At 38.8% G+C, this 18,335-nt stretch overlaps 1 protein-coding gene across 1 annotated transcript in view; it reads right to left on the reverse strand.

The window, feature by feature from the left end:
• The window catches only part of grb10a (growth factor receptor-bound protein 10a), a 40,951-nt gene that overhangs the window by 5,193 nt on the left and 17,423 nt on the right, over nt 1-18,335 (reverse strand). Inside the window, exons 5-12 of the mRNA XM_056740979.1 lie at nt 18,163-18,298; nt 4,599-4,755; nt 3,181-3,296; nt 2,493-2,567; nt 1,403-1,540; nt 1,110-1,220; nt 750-848; nt 109-186 (exon numbers count right to left, since the gene is read on the reverse strand). Of these exons, the coding sequence (XP_056596957.1) occupies nt 109-186; nt 750-848; nt 1,110-1,220; nt 1,403-1,540; nt 2,493-2,567; nt 3,181-3,296; nt 4,599-4,755; nt 18,163-18,298 (910 nt within the window). The remainder of the gene's footprint in view (nt 1-108; nt 187-749; nt 849-1,109; nt 1,221-1,402; nt 1,541-2,492; nt 2,568-3,180; nt 3,297-4,598; nt 4,756-18,162; nt 18,299-18,335) is intronic.

The raw sequence follows: 18,335 nt of genomic DNA on the forward strand, positions 1-18,335 counted from the left end.
TAGACACTTTTGCACATAAATGTAATATTACATTGAAGTTCAACAGCAGAACATCATATTCACATATTACAAACAAACATATGATCATAAGCAGAAGGCGTCTTTTACCACAGGTGTAGTGAAGTTTGAGATGTCAGACTTTCTCTGCTGAGGAGTCTTGTAGTTTTGATATAGTTGAATTCCAAACTGGAAAGAGTTTTGGTGCGAGTTAAAAGTGATAAAAGTGTATACAGATCAAAGTGTTTGTGTATGGGGTGTCATATCTGTGTAATGCATAAACGCATGAAGTTTGTTTTAATAGAATAGTTCTACCAAAAATCATTTCAAACCTATACGACTTTCATCCGCAGAACATGTAATGTTGGTAACTGAACAGCGCTGGCACCCATTCACTCTAATTCACTTCTAAGGACACAAAACCGATGCAAGTGAATGGGACCAGTTAACAACATCTTCTGCATAGGAAAGAAAGCCGTACAGTTTTGAAAAGTCAAGAGGGTGAGTAAATGATGACAGAATTTTTATTTTTGGGGAACTATCACTGCATTAACCGAACAATAGAAAATTCTTTAGAAATTCTCAACCATAATAATTGACGTGATTTTTGATGTTTGAACAAAACTAGATTTTTTACCAAGTCCAATGTCTAATTTGTTGTGAAAAAGTTCATAGAGATTGTCTTTTTTATGGTACACGCTCAGAGCTGCTGTTATTAGCCCCAGGGCGTGTGTTAGTGTGCATGCGTGTACCTTTAAGAGTCTGAATGCCGTCATCCAGCACGTTCTGCTCTGTTCATCCTCGGCACACAACATCTTTAGCTCCTTCTGCTCTGTCCTGCCCTTACTGGGCTGTCAATCAAGCAAGATATCTACTGTCAAATCAAGGCACTAAAGTTAATAAGGACTAGCATGCACTGCACCTGATGAGGCACTGGTAGTTATTATACACGGGGGGAAATGTATGCATAACTACAACACGTCTTTGTAGTTTTTATTATTTAAAATAGAGGTCACACTTTATATTTTTAACCACCCTGCAGCTGGGAAAGCTTTTCGAGTTATTTGAGTACAGTTAATAGCATCAAACACAATATCACAACACTAACTCACCTTAATGCAGAACTGGTAGTCTGTGGGCGCATTGTGCATCTTTTTCCCAGTTGTCACTGTGAAAATGTTGCTTTCCTCCAGGTCCGACAGAACCTGCAAGTGCCTCGGCTCCTGGAATGAAAACGGCAGCAAAATGTTTCCATTAACAACTTTCACCTAAAGCCGAGCATAAGGAATGAAATGTATGCCACATTTACCAGAAAGGTCATTTTTCCGAGTGCAACGTCAAAAGCTCAAACAACAGGATAAAATAAAAGCTCTATCTATAAGTTTAAAGGATAAAAAGTGCTTGCCTTCGACATTCCTTTGGTTGAGTAGTACAGCCCAGAGCGGCGCAAGAACATGTTGAGTTTTTTCCAAGACTTGCGTCCCGTCTCTTTCATATAAAGGAAACCCTGGATCTCAGGACAGCTGCTGGAATTCAAGAAATTCTGTGCAGGAGAGAAGATAACGGACCCATCTGAAACATGAGTTCTTCAAAGCGTGAGGCCTTACATGCTTTAAATCCACAAGGACACATATACTTTTATCAAAATCATTGTCAATCACAAAGATCACAAAAGGGGGCTTATATGTTTTTTTATGTTTTTCTGGCATATTAAATAAGGTGTTGAAAGATGACAGAAAATAGATGTGCTGGATAGAGATACACCACAAAATCTACGAATATTATTTTTTAAAACAATTCAGACATATACTATATCATTCAACATTTTATATCTTGCTTCCAGAGAAACCTAAACAAATGTAATGTCTCTGCTTAAAAAAAGCTCTTTTAGGAAAATAAGTGTCTTGGAAAATCTTGTTTTAAACCGAAAACTTGAAGCAGAAACACATTATGCTGTTGTTTCTTAAAGAAACCGTTCAATCTAATTTAATTTTTCAATCAATTTCTAATTTTTATTCTGTCTCCATTCACTCACACACAAGTTGTTCCAAACCTGTATAAATTTCATTGTTATGATGAACACAAAGAAAGATATTTGTAAGAATGCTTGCTACCAAACAGTTCTTGGACACCATTGACTACCATAGTAGGAAAAATTGGGGCAATCTTGACTACCATTGTCATTTTTCCTATTATGGTAGTCAATGGTGGTCGCCAAAGAAGTGTTTCGTCCAAATATCTTTCTCTGTGTTCATCAGAACAAATACATTTATTCAGATTTGGATCAACTACAGGGTAGTAAACGATGACAGAAATTTAAATTTTGGGTGAACTGTCCCTTTAAGTGAACAGATCTTGTTATGAATTTTGTAAATTTGTAGTGCATAGTCATGGATTAGATATTATATTTGTCCTTAACCCACTAGGTTATTGCCTCAAATGCCTAATAGAGATTGACTGCATCATGGACTGTTTCAGCTATATGCAACTCTCACCTGTAGCAGCTGGGACTTCCGAACAGAGCCGTTCGATTCCTGACACCACGCTACCATCTGCTCCGGAAAGAAGTTCTGTGAGGGAAACAAAATCAGACCAGACAGATCCTTGCATCAAAATCTACCAAATGTTAAAACACACATACACGTACCGCACATACCATCCTTAAGCACAGGATCTAATAAGATTAAACAGAGTACTGTACATTTTTTCCAAGCGTGCAACAAAGTCAAAAGCTCATAAATCAGGATAAATAAAAGCTCACAGTCTTCTATAAGGCGCTTATCAACCACGTCGGTCAAGTGTACTTGTCAAATGCCTTCAGTTTATAGGTGTTGAGTACAGGATCTCGGTGAAAAAAGCATGTTACTTGCTTAGTGAGGTGGAACGTGTACAAGCTGTTCCTGAATGGCTGGAGTGGATTACAGAGAGGGTTTTCTCACATACCGTATAAAAACAGAAATGTGGGAACTTGTCGGGTTTCAATGATAGTTACATATTTAGGGGATTTGTAACTTGGAGGTCAGGAATCAAGCGGTCTTACACTTTGTTTGTGAGGATAATTGGACCTTAATTTTGATGGATTTAAGCTTGAAGCGGTGGTCCGACTGAAGAAAAGACATGGGTGGGCTGAATGTAGTGACTGCGGCTGGGGAAATACATACAGTCGCACGCGGTGGGACTCACCAGTGGGTTTCTGAAGAACTCGTACTTGGCGTAATTCTTCCTGAAGAGGAACTTGCTCTCTGGGGACATGCAGGCTTGGACCTGGACCACCTGTTCATGGTCCTCCAGACACCTCTCTACACAGAAGACAAACGGCATGGAAAATGTCCTAACTAAGTGTGACAAGCAGACACAAATCATCTTTTACAAATCATTAAATACATTTAGATATAAATTGCTTTGTAACATATACAATGGTTTTAATACTAATAGAATCAAACATAATATAACAAAAGCATCACATTATAATCTAAAGCATAAAGTGGACTAAAACATCTTATAATGCCCGATATCAATTTCTCAGTCATTTTATGTGATCCTAAAATGATAAATGATCTAAAGAACCCTACATACCGTAATGTCCATGTATTTTAGGAAGCACTCAAAACCCCAACTAATGTATTTGTTGTGTATCTGACCTCTCATCCACTAATCTATCCTCTCTTTCTTATGCTTAGAGAAAGAGAGAGAGCACGACTCCGAAAGAGTGAAGCGAGGGAGGCATTGCAGGGGGATGAGGTCATGTATTTAGCTTGATTGCACTAAGGACTGATGGCAGCAAACTCAGCAGAGCCTCACCGCTAATGGCTTACGTAAGAGCAACGTTTCTAGAAGGTTACCGTTAAGTTGCCTGTCCAAAGTATTGGGGGAACATGTAGAGTGCAACTAAACCACATAATGCTCAGCGTCTTTAGAGATGAATTCACAGATCAGCTGACTAAAAGAAACCACACTTCGTCACATGACGTCATGCTTTACGGGGAATGTTTTCTATGCAAATGCACGACATTGCGAATTGTAACGTCACAGGTTATTTCAGAAACTTTGGTAGGGCGTCAAAAAGCCTTTTATCAGAGAGCATTCGGTGAATCTCTAAAGGTCATTAGGAGTTAAATCTGTTTAGTATGATTTAGGCAGGGGTTAATCTGTAATCTGCCTGAGAAAAAGGCAGCCACACGTGTCCTCAATGATTGCCAGTTAGATTAAGAACTAGATCTTTGCAACCCTTCAATCTTATATGTAAAACAGATATATAACACATTTCTTCCGTTTTAAACCTGCAGTACTAAACCAAGGCTACAGTGCATTGCAATTTTTTACAACCTGTTGCACATTTTTAATGAAACCTGTGCATATGTGCGGCCGTGGGTTCAGTATCCTGTAGTGTTTGAGCTTTACGGTAAGTCTTAATAAGAGCACAAGTGTGTTTGTATATAGTATGTGTGTTTAAGAGTCTGGGCTCGCTGAAAGGTGATTTCCTGTTAAGGGAGTGCAGAGCGCAGGGAACCCAGCGTCCCCAGACAGAACAGCTTGTCCTCAAAGACTGGGTGTGTACCGAAAACGGACGGGTACAAGAACCTCCACACATATTTGCTCACCCAAACCGAGCGCGGCATGATGCTCCACTAAGGACCAGCAGTTGTCATCCAGGCAGTGGTTCTTGTAGACCAGGAACTGGCACACGTCTCTGGCTGTCATGTTGGCGGGAACCTCCACAACTTTTCCCACACCATCCTCGCTGTAAACCTTGATGATCTGTGGAACGTTCTCACACTGTAATTTGTTATGCAATTAGAGACGCACTTCACACAATGCAGAACGAGTAATGACGTTCTACAGGTTTGTATGGACACGTAAAATTGTGAGACTGTCTGACAAGAATTGTAAACAGAGGACAGGTGATTCCTACTGAGAGATATGAAAAGTACATACGATTTCAGTTAGAAATGGCTCAAAGTGATGCACAACATTGAATTAATATTTTGCATTTTCACACTTTTGCAAAGTAATCACATTATTAGTGTTTAGATGGAGCGTGGCGCTCATAAGCCTGGCTCAAACATGCACGCACATGAGGATGTCAGGGGGGTGAACTCACATAAATGCCAAAAGCCCAGAAACAGAAAAGGAATTCTTAGATTTTTTTGTGCCCAACACAGAAACATCCAGAAAATTAAAAATGCAAAGTTCAGTTCACAATATATGCTTCAAAACGTACACAAACTCATTCGCATAAACGCTGCGTTAAACTCAACTTCAATGCACATACTTTCTCACAACTTCAAGAACCTAACAAAGTCATCCACAATATATACGTTTTTTTAACGCACATTCCTGAAAGCTAACTATCAATCGTCTCGGTTTGTGGTGAGTTAGTCTATGAAAAGTAGCCGCTGTCACTCTTACCTCTCCTGCCTGATACAAGCAACAGTCCAACGAACACGATGGCATTTTCACTCTGAAGTGACCTCTCTCGTTCACGCAGAGAGAGAAAGTGAGAGAAGAAGCAAGGGGAAGGGGTAGGAGGAGAGAAGAGGAGGAGAGGATGAGAAGCTCAGAATGGGTTGCTGAAATGAGAGAGGGACCTAGAAAAAGAGAGTGTGCATGTGAGTGAGAGAGAGGGGGGGGGAGAACTCAGCTGACAAGCTTACGATACTGGATTAAGCTGTGAGAAACACATTCTAGGTGTGAGTATGTGGGTGAGAGAGAGAGAGAGAGAGAGAGAGAGAGATCACTTCCATTTGTCATTAAAACTCATAATTCATACTTTGAGTTTCCCTTCATTAATATTGAAATATGGCACAGCCAATAAAATGCAATGAGACCTTTCCTAGTGAAGCATATTTATTTTTACTAGGTAGTGATGGAACAACAAACAGTATCTGCTGATATTTCATTTTGAGGCATCGCCCAAATAATATATAGTTATGATGCCCGTAATAACAAGTTGCAGCATTTACACTGCACACGCAAACTAGAGAAGCGCTGCACCCCAGAAACAACACTCAAACTTTCAACCCACTGAAAAAGATTCACAAAAGCACCGTGACCCTTATTACGTAAACATCTTTCTGAAACTACTACGGAAACTATTCCTAAAAAAGTTAGATAAACAGGTTTTTATTCAAAACTGACTGAATCCAGACAATTTAAAGGTGCCGTGTGAAATTTTCTTTAGAGGTGTGTAAAGACCTTACGTAAAGAAGTGTTATGTTTTTATTACCTTAGAATGAGCTATTTCAATCCCTTACATGGAATTCGCCATGTTATTTCAACCGAGCGCACTGGGTAAATGTGTTATCTCCTTCAGCAAAGAAGTAAAAAACAGAAAACATCTTAGTTCTGTGTCAGCCACCGTAGTGCTTCGGAAGCGAGGGGTGGAGTGAGCCGTTGGTTGAAATTCGCAACCTGACCACTAGATGTTGCTTAATTTCCGACCTTTTCAGATATGGGTTGACAAATAAGCCGTACATGTCCTATAGTGTGACAGCAAAAGTGTAGAAAAACTAACAAAGAAGATAAATCTCTCCTATGCTATTTTACACATATAAACAATATAAAATAATATATTATTATACACCATCTGCAAGGTATATTTATGATCCTTCCATATGTAGATGTACTGTAAACCTCCCTCCTGGTGTAAATTAGATGAAATGGCCAATAGAATTAATAATTTTTCTTAATGGCGTGCTCCCAAAATTAAATTAATTTTAAAAAATTATAAAAGAAATGTAATACAGTTATTTTTTTACACAGACTGCATCGCCACACATGACCTAGGTCTAATAATCACTCTTACTTTGTACCCCACACCAAACTTTAGTTCTGTCAAAGTTTTAAATTCTCTGGTTCCCAGAAAGCCTTGAGACGGAGTCCCACATCCAACTCTCACAACACGCACACACACAAAGTGAGATTTTGTTCTCATTCTGTTTCACTCCTGTTTCTCCCCCGACGTTTGCCTTTGAACTCCAGAGCCACAGAAAATCTTTTCCTCTCTCTTTCTCAAACCTCAGCATATCACAACCCCAAGAGTGTTTCTTAAACACACAACAGAGGCCAAATCCCAGTAAAATCCCTTCTCCCACAACGCCAGGAAAAGTCATTTTTCTTCTTCTGTCATACTGAACATCATACCTTACATTGACAAAGTGTTTGAGCTCTGTGCATGCATTCCTTAAGAAATATAAATATTAAATATGCCGATCAGATCTTATATAGCGAGAAAACACGGAATGGACTCGATAGTGTAAAGAAATTACAGGATTAGCATTTGGGCACACTTTTAAAACAGACGAAAGGCAATGGATTACAAATGCAAACAGTTGAGTTTCACCCTATACTGCGTCTCGAGTCAAAACTACCTTTAAGCTTTATGACGTCTGAGTATTTACTCAATGTTGTTTGAATGCATCTTCATAGTCATGTGTCTGTTTGCTCTGAACTGTTCTGTCCCACCTCGCCTGGTCACATGGTAGCATTGTTTAATGTTAAATAAAGCTTTCTGAGGGTCACATGGTAACAAAGTGTTTGTCTGGAGTCAATTGAGGGTTGCACAAGCATTGTTCTCCATTTGTCTAATGGGGGTGAGGTTAGCCAAGCCTGGAATATATAGGTTACAGTAGATGGTCAATATTTACATAACGTACGTCTGCTACAATATATCAGTGCTGTGACAATACATACAGATAAAAAGAGAAATAGTTATAGATACGCATATATAGATAGAGAAATACAGTTCTTGGCCACCATTGACCACCATAGTAGGAAAAATTACAAATGTTGTAAAAAGTGCCCCAGAACCGTTTGGTTTCCTACATTCTACAAAGTATCTTCGTTTGTGTTTAACAGAAAAAATACATTTATAATGGCATTTTCCTCCAATAGTAGTCAATAGTGGCCAAGAACTGTTTGGTTACAAGCATTCTTCCAAATATCTTTCTTTGTGTTCATCAGAACAAAAATTAAACAAATGCAGATTTGGAACAACTTGAGGGTGAGTAAAGAAAGCAACTAGCATGTCAATTTTTATTATTATTTAACACGTTCTTTTAAAATGTTAGATATTCAGTATACAGTTGTTTTAACTCGTATCACAAACTACAGCATTTTATATAAATCTCAGACGGAAAATATTATATGCCGCCAGTGGTTCTCTGCTGTAATAAAAATAGTGGGATTTAATGGTTAAAATGTGAATCAAATGTTGTGTTTGGCATGTCAGCGTTCTGTAAAGGGGAATAAAAGTAACGCAACGCTGTGTCATAATCAAACTTGTGTGTCTATGAAACTGCTTCTGACCATATGCATGTGTACGTGTGTTTGTCAGCATAGGCAACTATAAAAAATAAATAAGTTGGACACGCTCGCAGGCACACAGACACATATACAGTATGCATATGCGTGTGTAAAAGTGCCATTTAAAGGGATAGTTTGCCTAAAAATAAAAAATCGTCCTTCATTTAAGAATCCTCAAGTCATTTCTTTCTTTCTTTCTTTTTCTTTCTTTCTTTCAAAAGAAGATATTTTGAAGCATGTTGGTAACCAAACAACCCCTGATTGACTTCCATCAAATGGACACAAAACCACATAGACATTTCTCACAATATTATAATATAAGAGCCATATACAGGATTTGACTGACATGAGGGTGAATAAATGATGACTACAATTTTATTCTAGGGTTCATCCACATTCAACAGATTGGACATATTGTGTTCCATAATGATATACACACATTATTCTCAATTGCTTAGAACTTGGAAGTTATGCAAAATTACGATTCCTTAACCAATGGAAATATTGTTCAATTTTTTTTATAATTTACAGTGATAAAACATTGTTAAAGCTACAATGGGTTACAGTAAAAGAGACTATGAATCCCATCAAACTGTCTGGAAAACTGGCCTTGTGATTTCATTTGTAAACAGTGCTGTCTGCGGTGATCAGCCTAATTCAATTTCAGTTCCGTGCTACCCCAACACACACAACCACACACACAAACGCATGCACGCACATGTATTACCACCCGCGGTACTGAACTCTGAACGACCCTGCCTTTCAATTACATCACAAACGCGCCGTAAAAATCCACATTTGCAAACTTCAGGCAAACTTTTGTAGGAGCCAGGAGCTCATGTGCGCACCTTTGTAAAGAGATCTCAAGGGACGCACTTTACTGACAGCTGTGAACGTTTCAGGTTTCAGTGTGTGTTAGATACAGAGATAGAGAGACAGGTTTGTGCAACGTGACATATTTGACGGCTTATCAGCGAGTGGAAACAAACCACGAACGAAGAAAATACATTGCAATTATCCTTAAAAGCGAATTTCAGTATTGGGGAGGTAAATCATTTGATATATTTTAACCCAGCTCAGCTCAAGAACTTAAAACATGAAGGAGAAATGTTTCCAGGAATGAAAACAATAAACAAGAATATTGGCAAGAAGAAATTCCCACAAGTTTATCAGCATTATGATCAAATTTAGCAAATTGTGCAAATGTTCCAAGAAGCTTCATGTGCACCATAATGGAGATCTGAGCTTTGGTGAACCTGCCGTTAAATTGGATAAACTCACAGAATCACATACGTTTGATGAGAATGGCTAACTAAAAAGGACAAGGGAAAAATCCCAGATTTCTAAAGCGGAGAAAGATTATTTTCTCATGCTGATGTTTTTAGTAATGTTGGGTTATGTTATCTCTGGGGAGGAGGTTGCGGTCAGCTGACTGATAAGTGTGTGAGAGGGTGCGTGTATTTTGTAGCGTCTCCTTGGGGTCCGTCACATAAACTGAAGCAAACTGGTGCCGACTGTACACTAGGGAGGGGACGGGCTCCACACGCAGACATATCCAACTCTCCTGCGGTGGTGTCTCATTTCACATCGCAAACCATTCAGGGATCACCTGGGAAAAGTGTTTTGGCAGTGATGCTGCAGAAAGGAGGACATGTTTGTGTGACTGTGTGAACTAAGAATACAAAGTGGTTCTCACGCGCAGCATGACTCAGGTGCCAGATTAAAAACAAACAAATCTCGTGGCATCATCACCAGTCCTATAATGTTAATATCCAGTATGTGCATCACTGTTTAGAGTTGTGGTGTGGACTCTGCTATTCTCCAAAATGTAAACAGTTTTTAAAATGTATAGTGATCAAAGTTCATCATTGGTGTGAACAGGCCTTAAGACTTTCTTTATTTAGTTATTTTGAGTTCTGCGGAAGAAAGTCAGGTTTAAAATGTGTAAGACTGTGTGTAAATGATGATAGAATTTTCCTTTTTAGGTGAACTGTCCCTTTAAGAAATGTGTTTGAATTGTCTATGATATAAAATTATAAAGGTGGGGATGTACAGTTGAACACAGACTTCTATAGACATTTACAGTGTGCAAATAGAAACTAAAAGGCGCACACCCATACATACAGTACACAACTGAGAAAGGCGTCTTCTTGGAAAACCGTCTCATTTAGTTTATGACAGGCGCAAAATGTGGATACAGCAAATACGCAGAACAAGACAAATGGTTTGTGCAAACACAAGGAAACCGGTCGCTGCCTAAAATACCAGCCAGACAAACATTAAATTCATATGAACAATGCATGTTAGGTTATGTGGCAAAGAGAATTTCTAGATCATACCGCAAGGTATACTTTGGAAACAGGATATGACCCCAGAGAATGTATGAGAGATGTGTTTACTGTAGTTTAATCATCTCTCTTTTCCTCTTCCATATACAATGAGAGACAGTGAAAAACAGACAGAAATAAAGAGAAAAATTCCTATCAGGCGAAGCACGGGTTCAAAGCCTTGCATTCTGACTGCAACAAGTGTTGCTGTCTTATGCCGTCCAGAGCCAAGCTGTCATAAGTGTCAAACATTAAAGTTTACAGAAATACAGAAGAAAAACTCCAGAACTTGATGTCAAGATTACATAAACTAAATCTTAAGTATTAAATGTATTATATAAATGTATATTCGATCTAAAATAATGCTAATGTATACTACACTGTCACTGTTAAATGCTCTGGGACAGTTTGACAAATGTGTCTTTTCACAGCTGCGTTCAAAGTACGCATGGAGGACATGTCGTACACACGATTACCCTTCTGAATGAAAGATAAATGAGACGCTCTCCAGATTTGTCCTTCACAGACGCGCACAAATGAAGCTCACAGGACCACATCAAGTGCGGCATATGGGACGGGGCCTTAATGAGTTTCTCCGCTAACTTGTCATTTAAGTAACATTCTCATCCATAATGACTTACAGTTCAGTAATTACAGGGACAAACCCCCTGCACCAGAGATGATGTGAGACTCAAAAACAGCTATATCAGATCATCACGATCCATGCATGACATAAAAACCTTCCAGCTGTCGGATCTAATCTAAAATCATTGACTTTCACCATTACATTTTAAGATCGAACGTGTAATTCTTTTGAAGGATCTATTGACAGAAATTTAATATACATAACCATGTCTTCAGAGGTGTATTAAACCCTTATAATGAAGCGTTATGTCTTTATGACATTAGAATGAGCCATTTCAGAATATGCAGAATATCTTCACCACTAGATGGCACTCAATTTCATACACTGGACCTTTAACCGAGTAAGTATTTAAGTTTTTTGTTACCAGCTTGGATCCCACACTACTCCAAAACCACAAGTTCTATACATTGTTTGTCTATATAATTTAAATTAATCTTCACAGTCATGAATAACACATTTAACTTTATTCCTAGTTGGCAAGGATCCATAAGCAGCATTTTACTCTCTTCAAAAGTTGCCATACGTTTTCTCCATTCATGGTCAAGTTCATCAAGTAGTCTGTATAAATATCACCCTATGAAAAGTTCATACAAATGTGCCTAATGCCACATAATAACAACAGCAATAAAACCACAAACGTTAACATCATAAACATCTCCCAAGCCTGCCAACAAAACGAAAAACTCCCTTCATGTTTAAAGCCCGCAGCGAGAACGGAGGGTGTCGCTGTGACAATAAACACACGCTGAATAAGGCAGATATACAGTAGGGTAGTGTAACAGATCAGTCATGTGATATCATCATTCTCAAGTAATAACCCGAGCCAACGGTCTGAACATTCCGTTCAGTCTCAGCGCGTATGTATATGTACGTCTAAATATCTGATACACGCCATGAAGCGCTGTTGTACTGTTTTGATTTGTTGCTATGCGTGTGATCCGAAAACGCTCCAATCCAGACAGAGTGAAAACAAAGAACTAATTCAACAAACACGTTTAGGTGTTACCAGCTCTCTCTCACACACGCAGACGTGTCTGTGTTAGCACTCAATCACTTGTCATTATATTGTTTGATTTTACGAGACTCTTTAGGGCCCAAGGTGTCACTGTACACAAGCTCACAGACACGCACCCCCCTGCAGCGCTACTTCTGGCCCTCCGCCATTAATCTCTCGCTCGGAGAATCCAGAGGAGGTCACGAGAGGTTCAGTGCCTGAAACTTATCAGAGACGGATCGCCCGTGCGCAGAATGTGCTACTTAGCACACAGGTATCATAAGAAAAAAAATATGATAAAGGATGGAGTAAAACTAGAGTTGAACACAACTTGGAAAAGTTACATATGTACATAAGTGAATCTGACATTAAAATGCTAATTCCTAAAGTGATAGTTTATGCAAAAATGAAAATGCAGCCATAATTTTATCAGCTCCCTGTAAAGTACTTTCCTTTTCTGTGGAACACAAAGCAAGATATTTTTAGAAGTGCATCAGTGGTTTTGATACGGTCCAATGCTCATTGGTTACTAACGTTCTCCAATATATATTTTTTGTGTTCTGCAGAAGATAGAAAGTCATACATTTATGTAGGAATGACAGAAGCATGAGTATACAATAATTGTGGTGTGAACTATTCCTTTAATGCATGTTCATGATGTTATTTTGTATTTGAAGAGCTAAGCCACGTTAAAAATAGAAAAAGAACTAAAAAACATAAAACGGTGAAATAAACATATAATCAATTCTGTACTGCATCATATAACACAATTATAACTTAAAAACACTTAAGTAGTTTTTGGAGTAACTGGAGAGTTGCAAATATTCCTAAATAATAGTACAAAGACAAAACCCACCCCGAAACTTCTACAGGACTGTAAAAACATTCAAATGCAATGATAAATGCTTTCACCTGTCGAAAAACCCTAAACGTTTGGTCTGCTATTTATTTGAGCAAGAACGATTTCAGTTGCAGACGTAAGCGCAGTGCAATCTTCTCTAGTCTGAAAGCCATGCCAGTATAAATACAAAGACACTCGGATAAACACACGCATACATACGCATAAAGGAATTAATCTGCGCAATGCAAAACCTGCACCAGAAGTGACAAAAGATTTCAGACTTGTCACGCATTTCGACATAGATCACGAGCACATTTTAAGCTTTCCACAAAACAACAACATTTATTTCATTTCCATTTTCCCACGGACCATTGACTACATTGAGCAATGTGTCCATTGTTCCCAAGAAATGCCCCCTATAACCCGGGCACCGCTGTCTGATGCCTGCCGGTCACTAAGGGTCAGACAGTCCCTCCTGAGAGCATGAAGAAAGTGTTTTTGTGAAAACTCCATCCAGGGCCTTCTTCAGTTATAATGTCATTTCCAAAATGATGCCCAGCTATGTCAATAGCACGCGTCTAGATTTGTGTTGCCCTGAATGCTTTTGTCAAGACTCTGTAGCTGATGAAATAGAGAGGGAAAAGTAAAAAACACAATGAAAGAGAGGAAACGACATAAAAAAAAGAATAGAAAGAATAGAAAAGAATAAAAGAATATCACTTTAAATTTGCATTTACATTTAGCACACGATTTTTTCCAAAGCGACTTATAGAGAGTTCAGGAAGCAGTAAAGCGATATGTCATACAGGGGCTATAATACAATAGGTGCTAATACCAGTTTCAACAAAAAGCAAGAACAATACATGTTGAGAGAAGGAGAGGATTACTGATTTTTTATTAGCGGTGGGCATAGATTAATTTTTTTAATCTAGATTAATCTAGATTAATTCCAAAATTAATCTAGATTAATCTAGATTAAAATGGCTCATTTGAATTCTGCCGAAGGCATTTAGAAAATGTGTGCTACCCAAATAATGACTAAAAGTAAGTCTTTGAGAACGGGTTTCTCAAGCCAGGTGGCGCATTAGACCAGGGGCTCATCTCCTGTTTCCAAAATGCATCACAAACTGCTTGAGAAAGCTGTTCTACTATGATAATTGGTGATGAAAACTTAATTATGTTCAATAAGATGAACTTGTGTTTACTTCCGCATTAGCTAAGGGATGATTTCCGTTTAGGTGGTACTTGAGACTGGAAGAGCTCCTACAGTACATTTACATTTAGTCATTTAGCAGACGCTTTTATCCAAAGGGACTTACAAAGAGTGAGGGAGCAACAAGCGATATGTCATACAGGAGCCATAATACATTAGATCTCAATACAAAGTTACTGGTTTCAACTAAAGCTAGACCACTACCTGTTGAGAGAAAGTTTTTTTTTTTAAACCAATTCCGCATTGCACAAGGTGCAAACAACCTTAGTCTTGTCGATGTTTCTATTGGGAAGCTTCTTAAAAATTAATATTCCCTGAAGCAAACCCGGCGGCTTCATAGCTGCATCCATGTTAGCACGTCACGTTTGATGCGGTAATTTCACAGTAACGTTATGTTGTGTTCAGACCAAACGCGAATGGCGTGTCAAGCGCGAGTGATTTATATGTTAATGCAAAGAGCCAATAGACCTACTTGCTGCGCGAGTGAAGCTCTGGTTATGAGATGATGAGGCGGCTTCTGCTTCCGCGAATGACGCGACTCACGCGAGTTGAAAAATTTCGTTCTCGCCCCGTACAGTGCAGTTAAGCTGGTATACATCCGCGCTAAAATATCAAGGTGAAAGTCATTATAGCTTGCGTAGTATAGACCCAGCTCCCAACCCAACTTTGAGAATAGAATAACAGCGACATTTTTTTTAACGCGCGATAATAGTCTCACAACACCGTTAACGGCCCACCACTATTTTTTATATACACAGAAGTGATACAGTAGGTTTTAAGTCGTTTTTTTGAATGTTGTGAGAGATGTGGTTGACCGGACTGAGTTAGGAAGAATGTTCCACCAGCAAGGAGTTGTGAAGGAGACATAAATATAATGTCTCACAAATCATCATTGTGTAAAGTACATTTATTTACGGCATCCGCTTCTCTGATACACCATATGTACAGAATACAAAAAATAGTCTAAAGGAAAAATCCTAATGTGCTTTGAAGTACACAACAACAACATTTTGTTTACCATGAAGTAAATACAGTATCACGGATAAGAGGCCACGTAGTCAGGATGTCCTATAAGTTTTGATAATGGACCTAGCAGCTCCTCAAGATCAACCTCATGGCCAAAGTCACGTCCTGTTTTCCTGTTTTCACATGTTCTATATATACTCAAGGGCGAACGCACATAAGGGGAGGAAGACCATGTTTGCAAACAATGTCCCCTTCTGACCCCATCTGTACGTTTCAAAGTATCAATGAATTTCTGTGTTCATCCAAACGCTTCATCTAATGTTCATAACGCTGTTTTTGAGTCCCACATTATGGGCTTTAATGGTGGGACCCAAGCGCTGTTGTGTTATGTTAACATCTATTTTATTTGTTGTTAGGATGACTATTCTCTTGTATGCCAAAGTATGCGTGAACAAACACATTAATGTGTTCACATTTATAAATTTAGCAAATACTTTTCCTCAAAGTGGCTTTTATGGCCAGTGTATAGAGGCACAGCGGTCTTCCAGTTAAAAAACAGAAGTACATTTTGTCTAAGGACTATAAAATAAAAAATAGAGAAAAAACAACAAATAGGCTTTCCCGAGGGAATCTTCCGAAATGAAGCGATCACTTCACATAAAAACGACAGAACATCACAAGATATCACACCACCCGAGGTCAGGTCACTCAGTCAAAAAATAAAAACACAACATTCAAAGCAGCAATTCAAAACATCATCCCTCTAAAGTGTTTGCGCATGCCAATGTGTATAAATAAAGTTTATTTTTCCTTTTGTAGAGACGCTCAAGGCAGGGCATTGTGGGAAAGAACAGAAAGGATAGCAAGAAGGAAGGAAGGGCCGAGACTGCTGGCACAGATTCGGACAAACATACGCATGCACACACACTCGCGCACAGAGCCGAGTGGAAACACAAGCAGCGTGTGAAAGGAAAGCGACTCTCATCTCCAGGAAAACGGTCTCTCCGCTCGGAGGATGTTAGGGAAAGATACGACGAGGTGGGTCGGAAAGGAGACTGACACTTTTTTCCGTTTAGGATCATGGAATGCACTTAAGTACATTACGGTAGATCTCTCAAAAGGGCAATTTCATGCTGTTGTCTAACAATAATACACACTTCACAGGTACGACTCTAAAAACAATTCATCTGCTGATGCTAGGCATCTAGTAAGAATGTGTGCGGGGTGTGGAGGAGATAAACAAAACCTTTTAGTTCCGTTTCATAACCTAGAGACCTTCTAAGACAACATGCCAAGCTCATTCTAAGCCCAAAGAATTCTTCACAAGGGAATGATCTGAAATGTTTTCTATGGACAGCAATTACTTTACCCATCACTCGCGCTCTTCACGTGAAGCACAGGGCCGACAAATGTATAAAGATAACAAGCTTTTTCACTTCTATTTAAGAAATGGTTCACTCAAAATAAAAATGATGTCATCCGTACTCAACCTCAGATTGTTCAAAATCTGTGTAGATGTATAGAGTCTTGCGATATACAATTTATACAAAATACACAATATATTTGATTATAATAGGTTTTGTTGTACAGGGTCACATATTAAATACAGGCTTACATAGAAGAACAGGATTCTTTCACTGTTCTGCGCTTTGCCGTCTTTAGACGTAGGGCGGGGTGTTTCAAATTTAAAGAGACATGACCACTAACCCATAAACAAACTTAATTTAAATGATTTTAAATAATTAATTCACAAAATTGACAATATCCATTGCGTGAATTTACTCATATTTTTCATTATAATTTTTACTCAAATACAAATATCTGAGGGACCCCCAAAGTCTGTTTTTTACTTCTTATGGGGTAAGAATGCTTTTACGTCCCTAATGCTTTATTTGGGGTCCCGGAACCCCCCAGTCCCCCCGGCATGTTGTTTCTACAATAGCCCGAAACTGACAAACTGCTCATTTCAAAAATATGTTATTTCCTTCGGCAAAGAAGAAATGTGACAACATGTTACCCCTGTGTTAGCCACTGCAGTGCTTCGAAAGGCAGGGGTGGAGCGAGCCCTTGCTTGCAACATCACCACTAGATGACACTCAATTTCATACACTGGACCTTTAAAGGGACAGGTTACACTAAAATCTGCCGTTCTTCAAAACTAGGTGACTCTTTTTTTCTGTGGAACACAAATCAGTTATTTTTAGAAATGTCACTGTGGTTTGTGTCCATACAATGGACATGAGGGCGAGTTAATGATGAAAGAACTTTATATTTTTGAATGAACTATCCCTTTAACTAATTTATTAACATTTTACTGAGCTTGTCACAATGCATTATTGGACTTTCTCACCCTGTAAATAATACAAACAACATGCCTTCACCTTGCCAAAACTCAATATCTTCAAAATTTTCAACGCAAGTCAGGACGAGAGTTTTCCATCAAATTGAGAAACATGCACAGACAGAAAAACGTGCCGTCACATTGTCAGACATTTATGCCCGGTTTCACAGACAAGGCTTAAGCCTACAAACAGACTAAAATGCAAGTTTGAGTTGTCTTAACCGAAAATAACTTACACTGATATATGATATAAAATATACCAGTGCTATTGCTTTGTCTCAAGATGCACATCAGTATTGTCTACTTTACTTTATTGTTTATTGCCTTATTGTCTTAATCTCGAATCATACGAATTACACACTTTCAGCTTTTCCTTACAAACACACATGAGAACAGGCCGAGGATACCAGAAGCACCGAAACTGAGAAGCGAGGCTCAAGTCTCAAACTCGCAATAAATCAGTCATGTAACATCTCATGTGTGTGTGACAGATAACAGCTACAGGGCACAGAGCCCGGTGTCTCAAATCTTACATGCGACTCTGAAGGCTGTGGCAGAGATCCAGGGCTCAGCACAGGAGATCCTGAGGGGCTGCAGAGCTCAGGGAAAGGGTTCGGAATAGCTGGCAAAGAAGCAGGACGAACCAGTGACGCTTCCTCTTGAAGACGCCTACAAAAGGGACAGACACAAGAAAGAAACTTGTATT

Source organism: Triplophysa dalaica, chromosome 25 (genome assembly GCF_015846415.1).
Source record: "Triplophysa dalaica isolate WHDGS20190420 chromosome 25, ASM1584641v1, whole genome shotgun sequence".
NCBI classification, from domain to species: domain Eukaryota; kingdom Metazoa; phylum Chordata; class Actinopteri; order Cypriniformes; family Nemacheilidae; genus Triplophysa; species Triplophysa dalaica.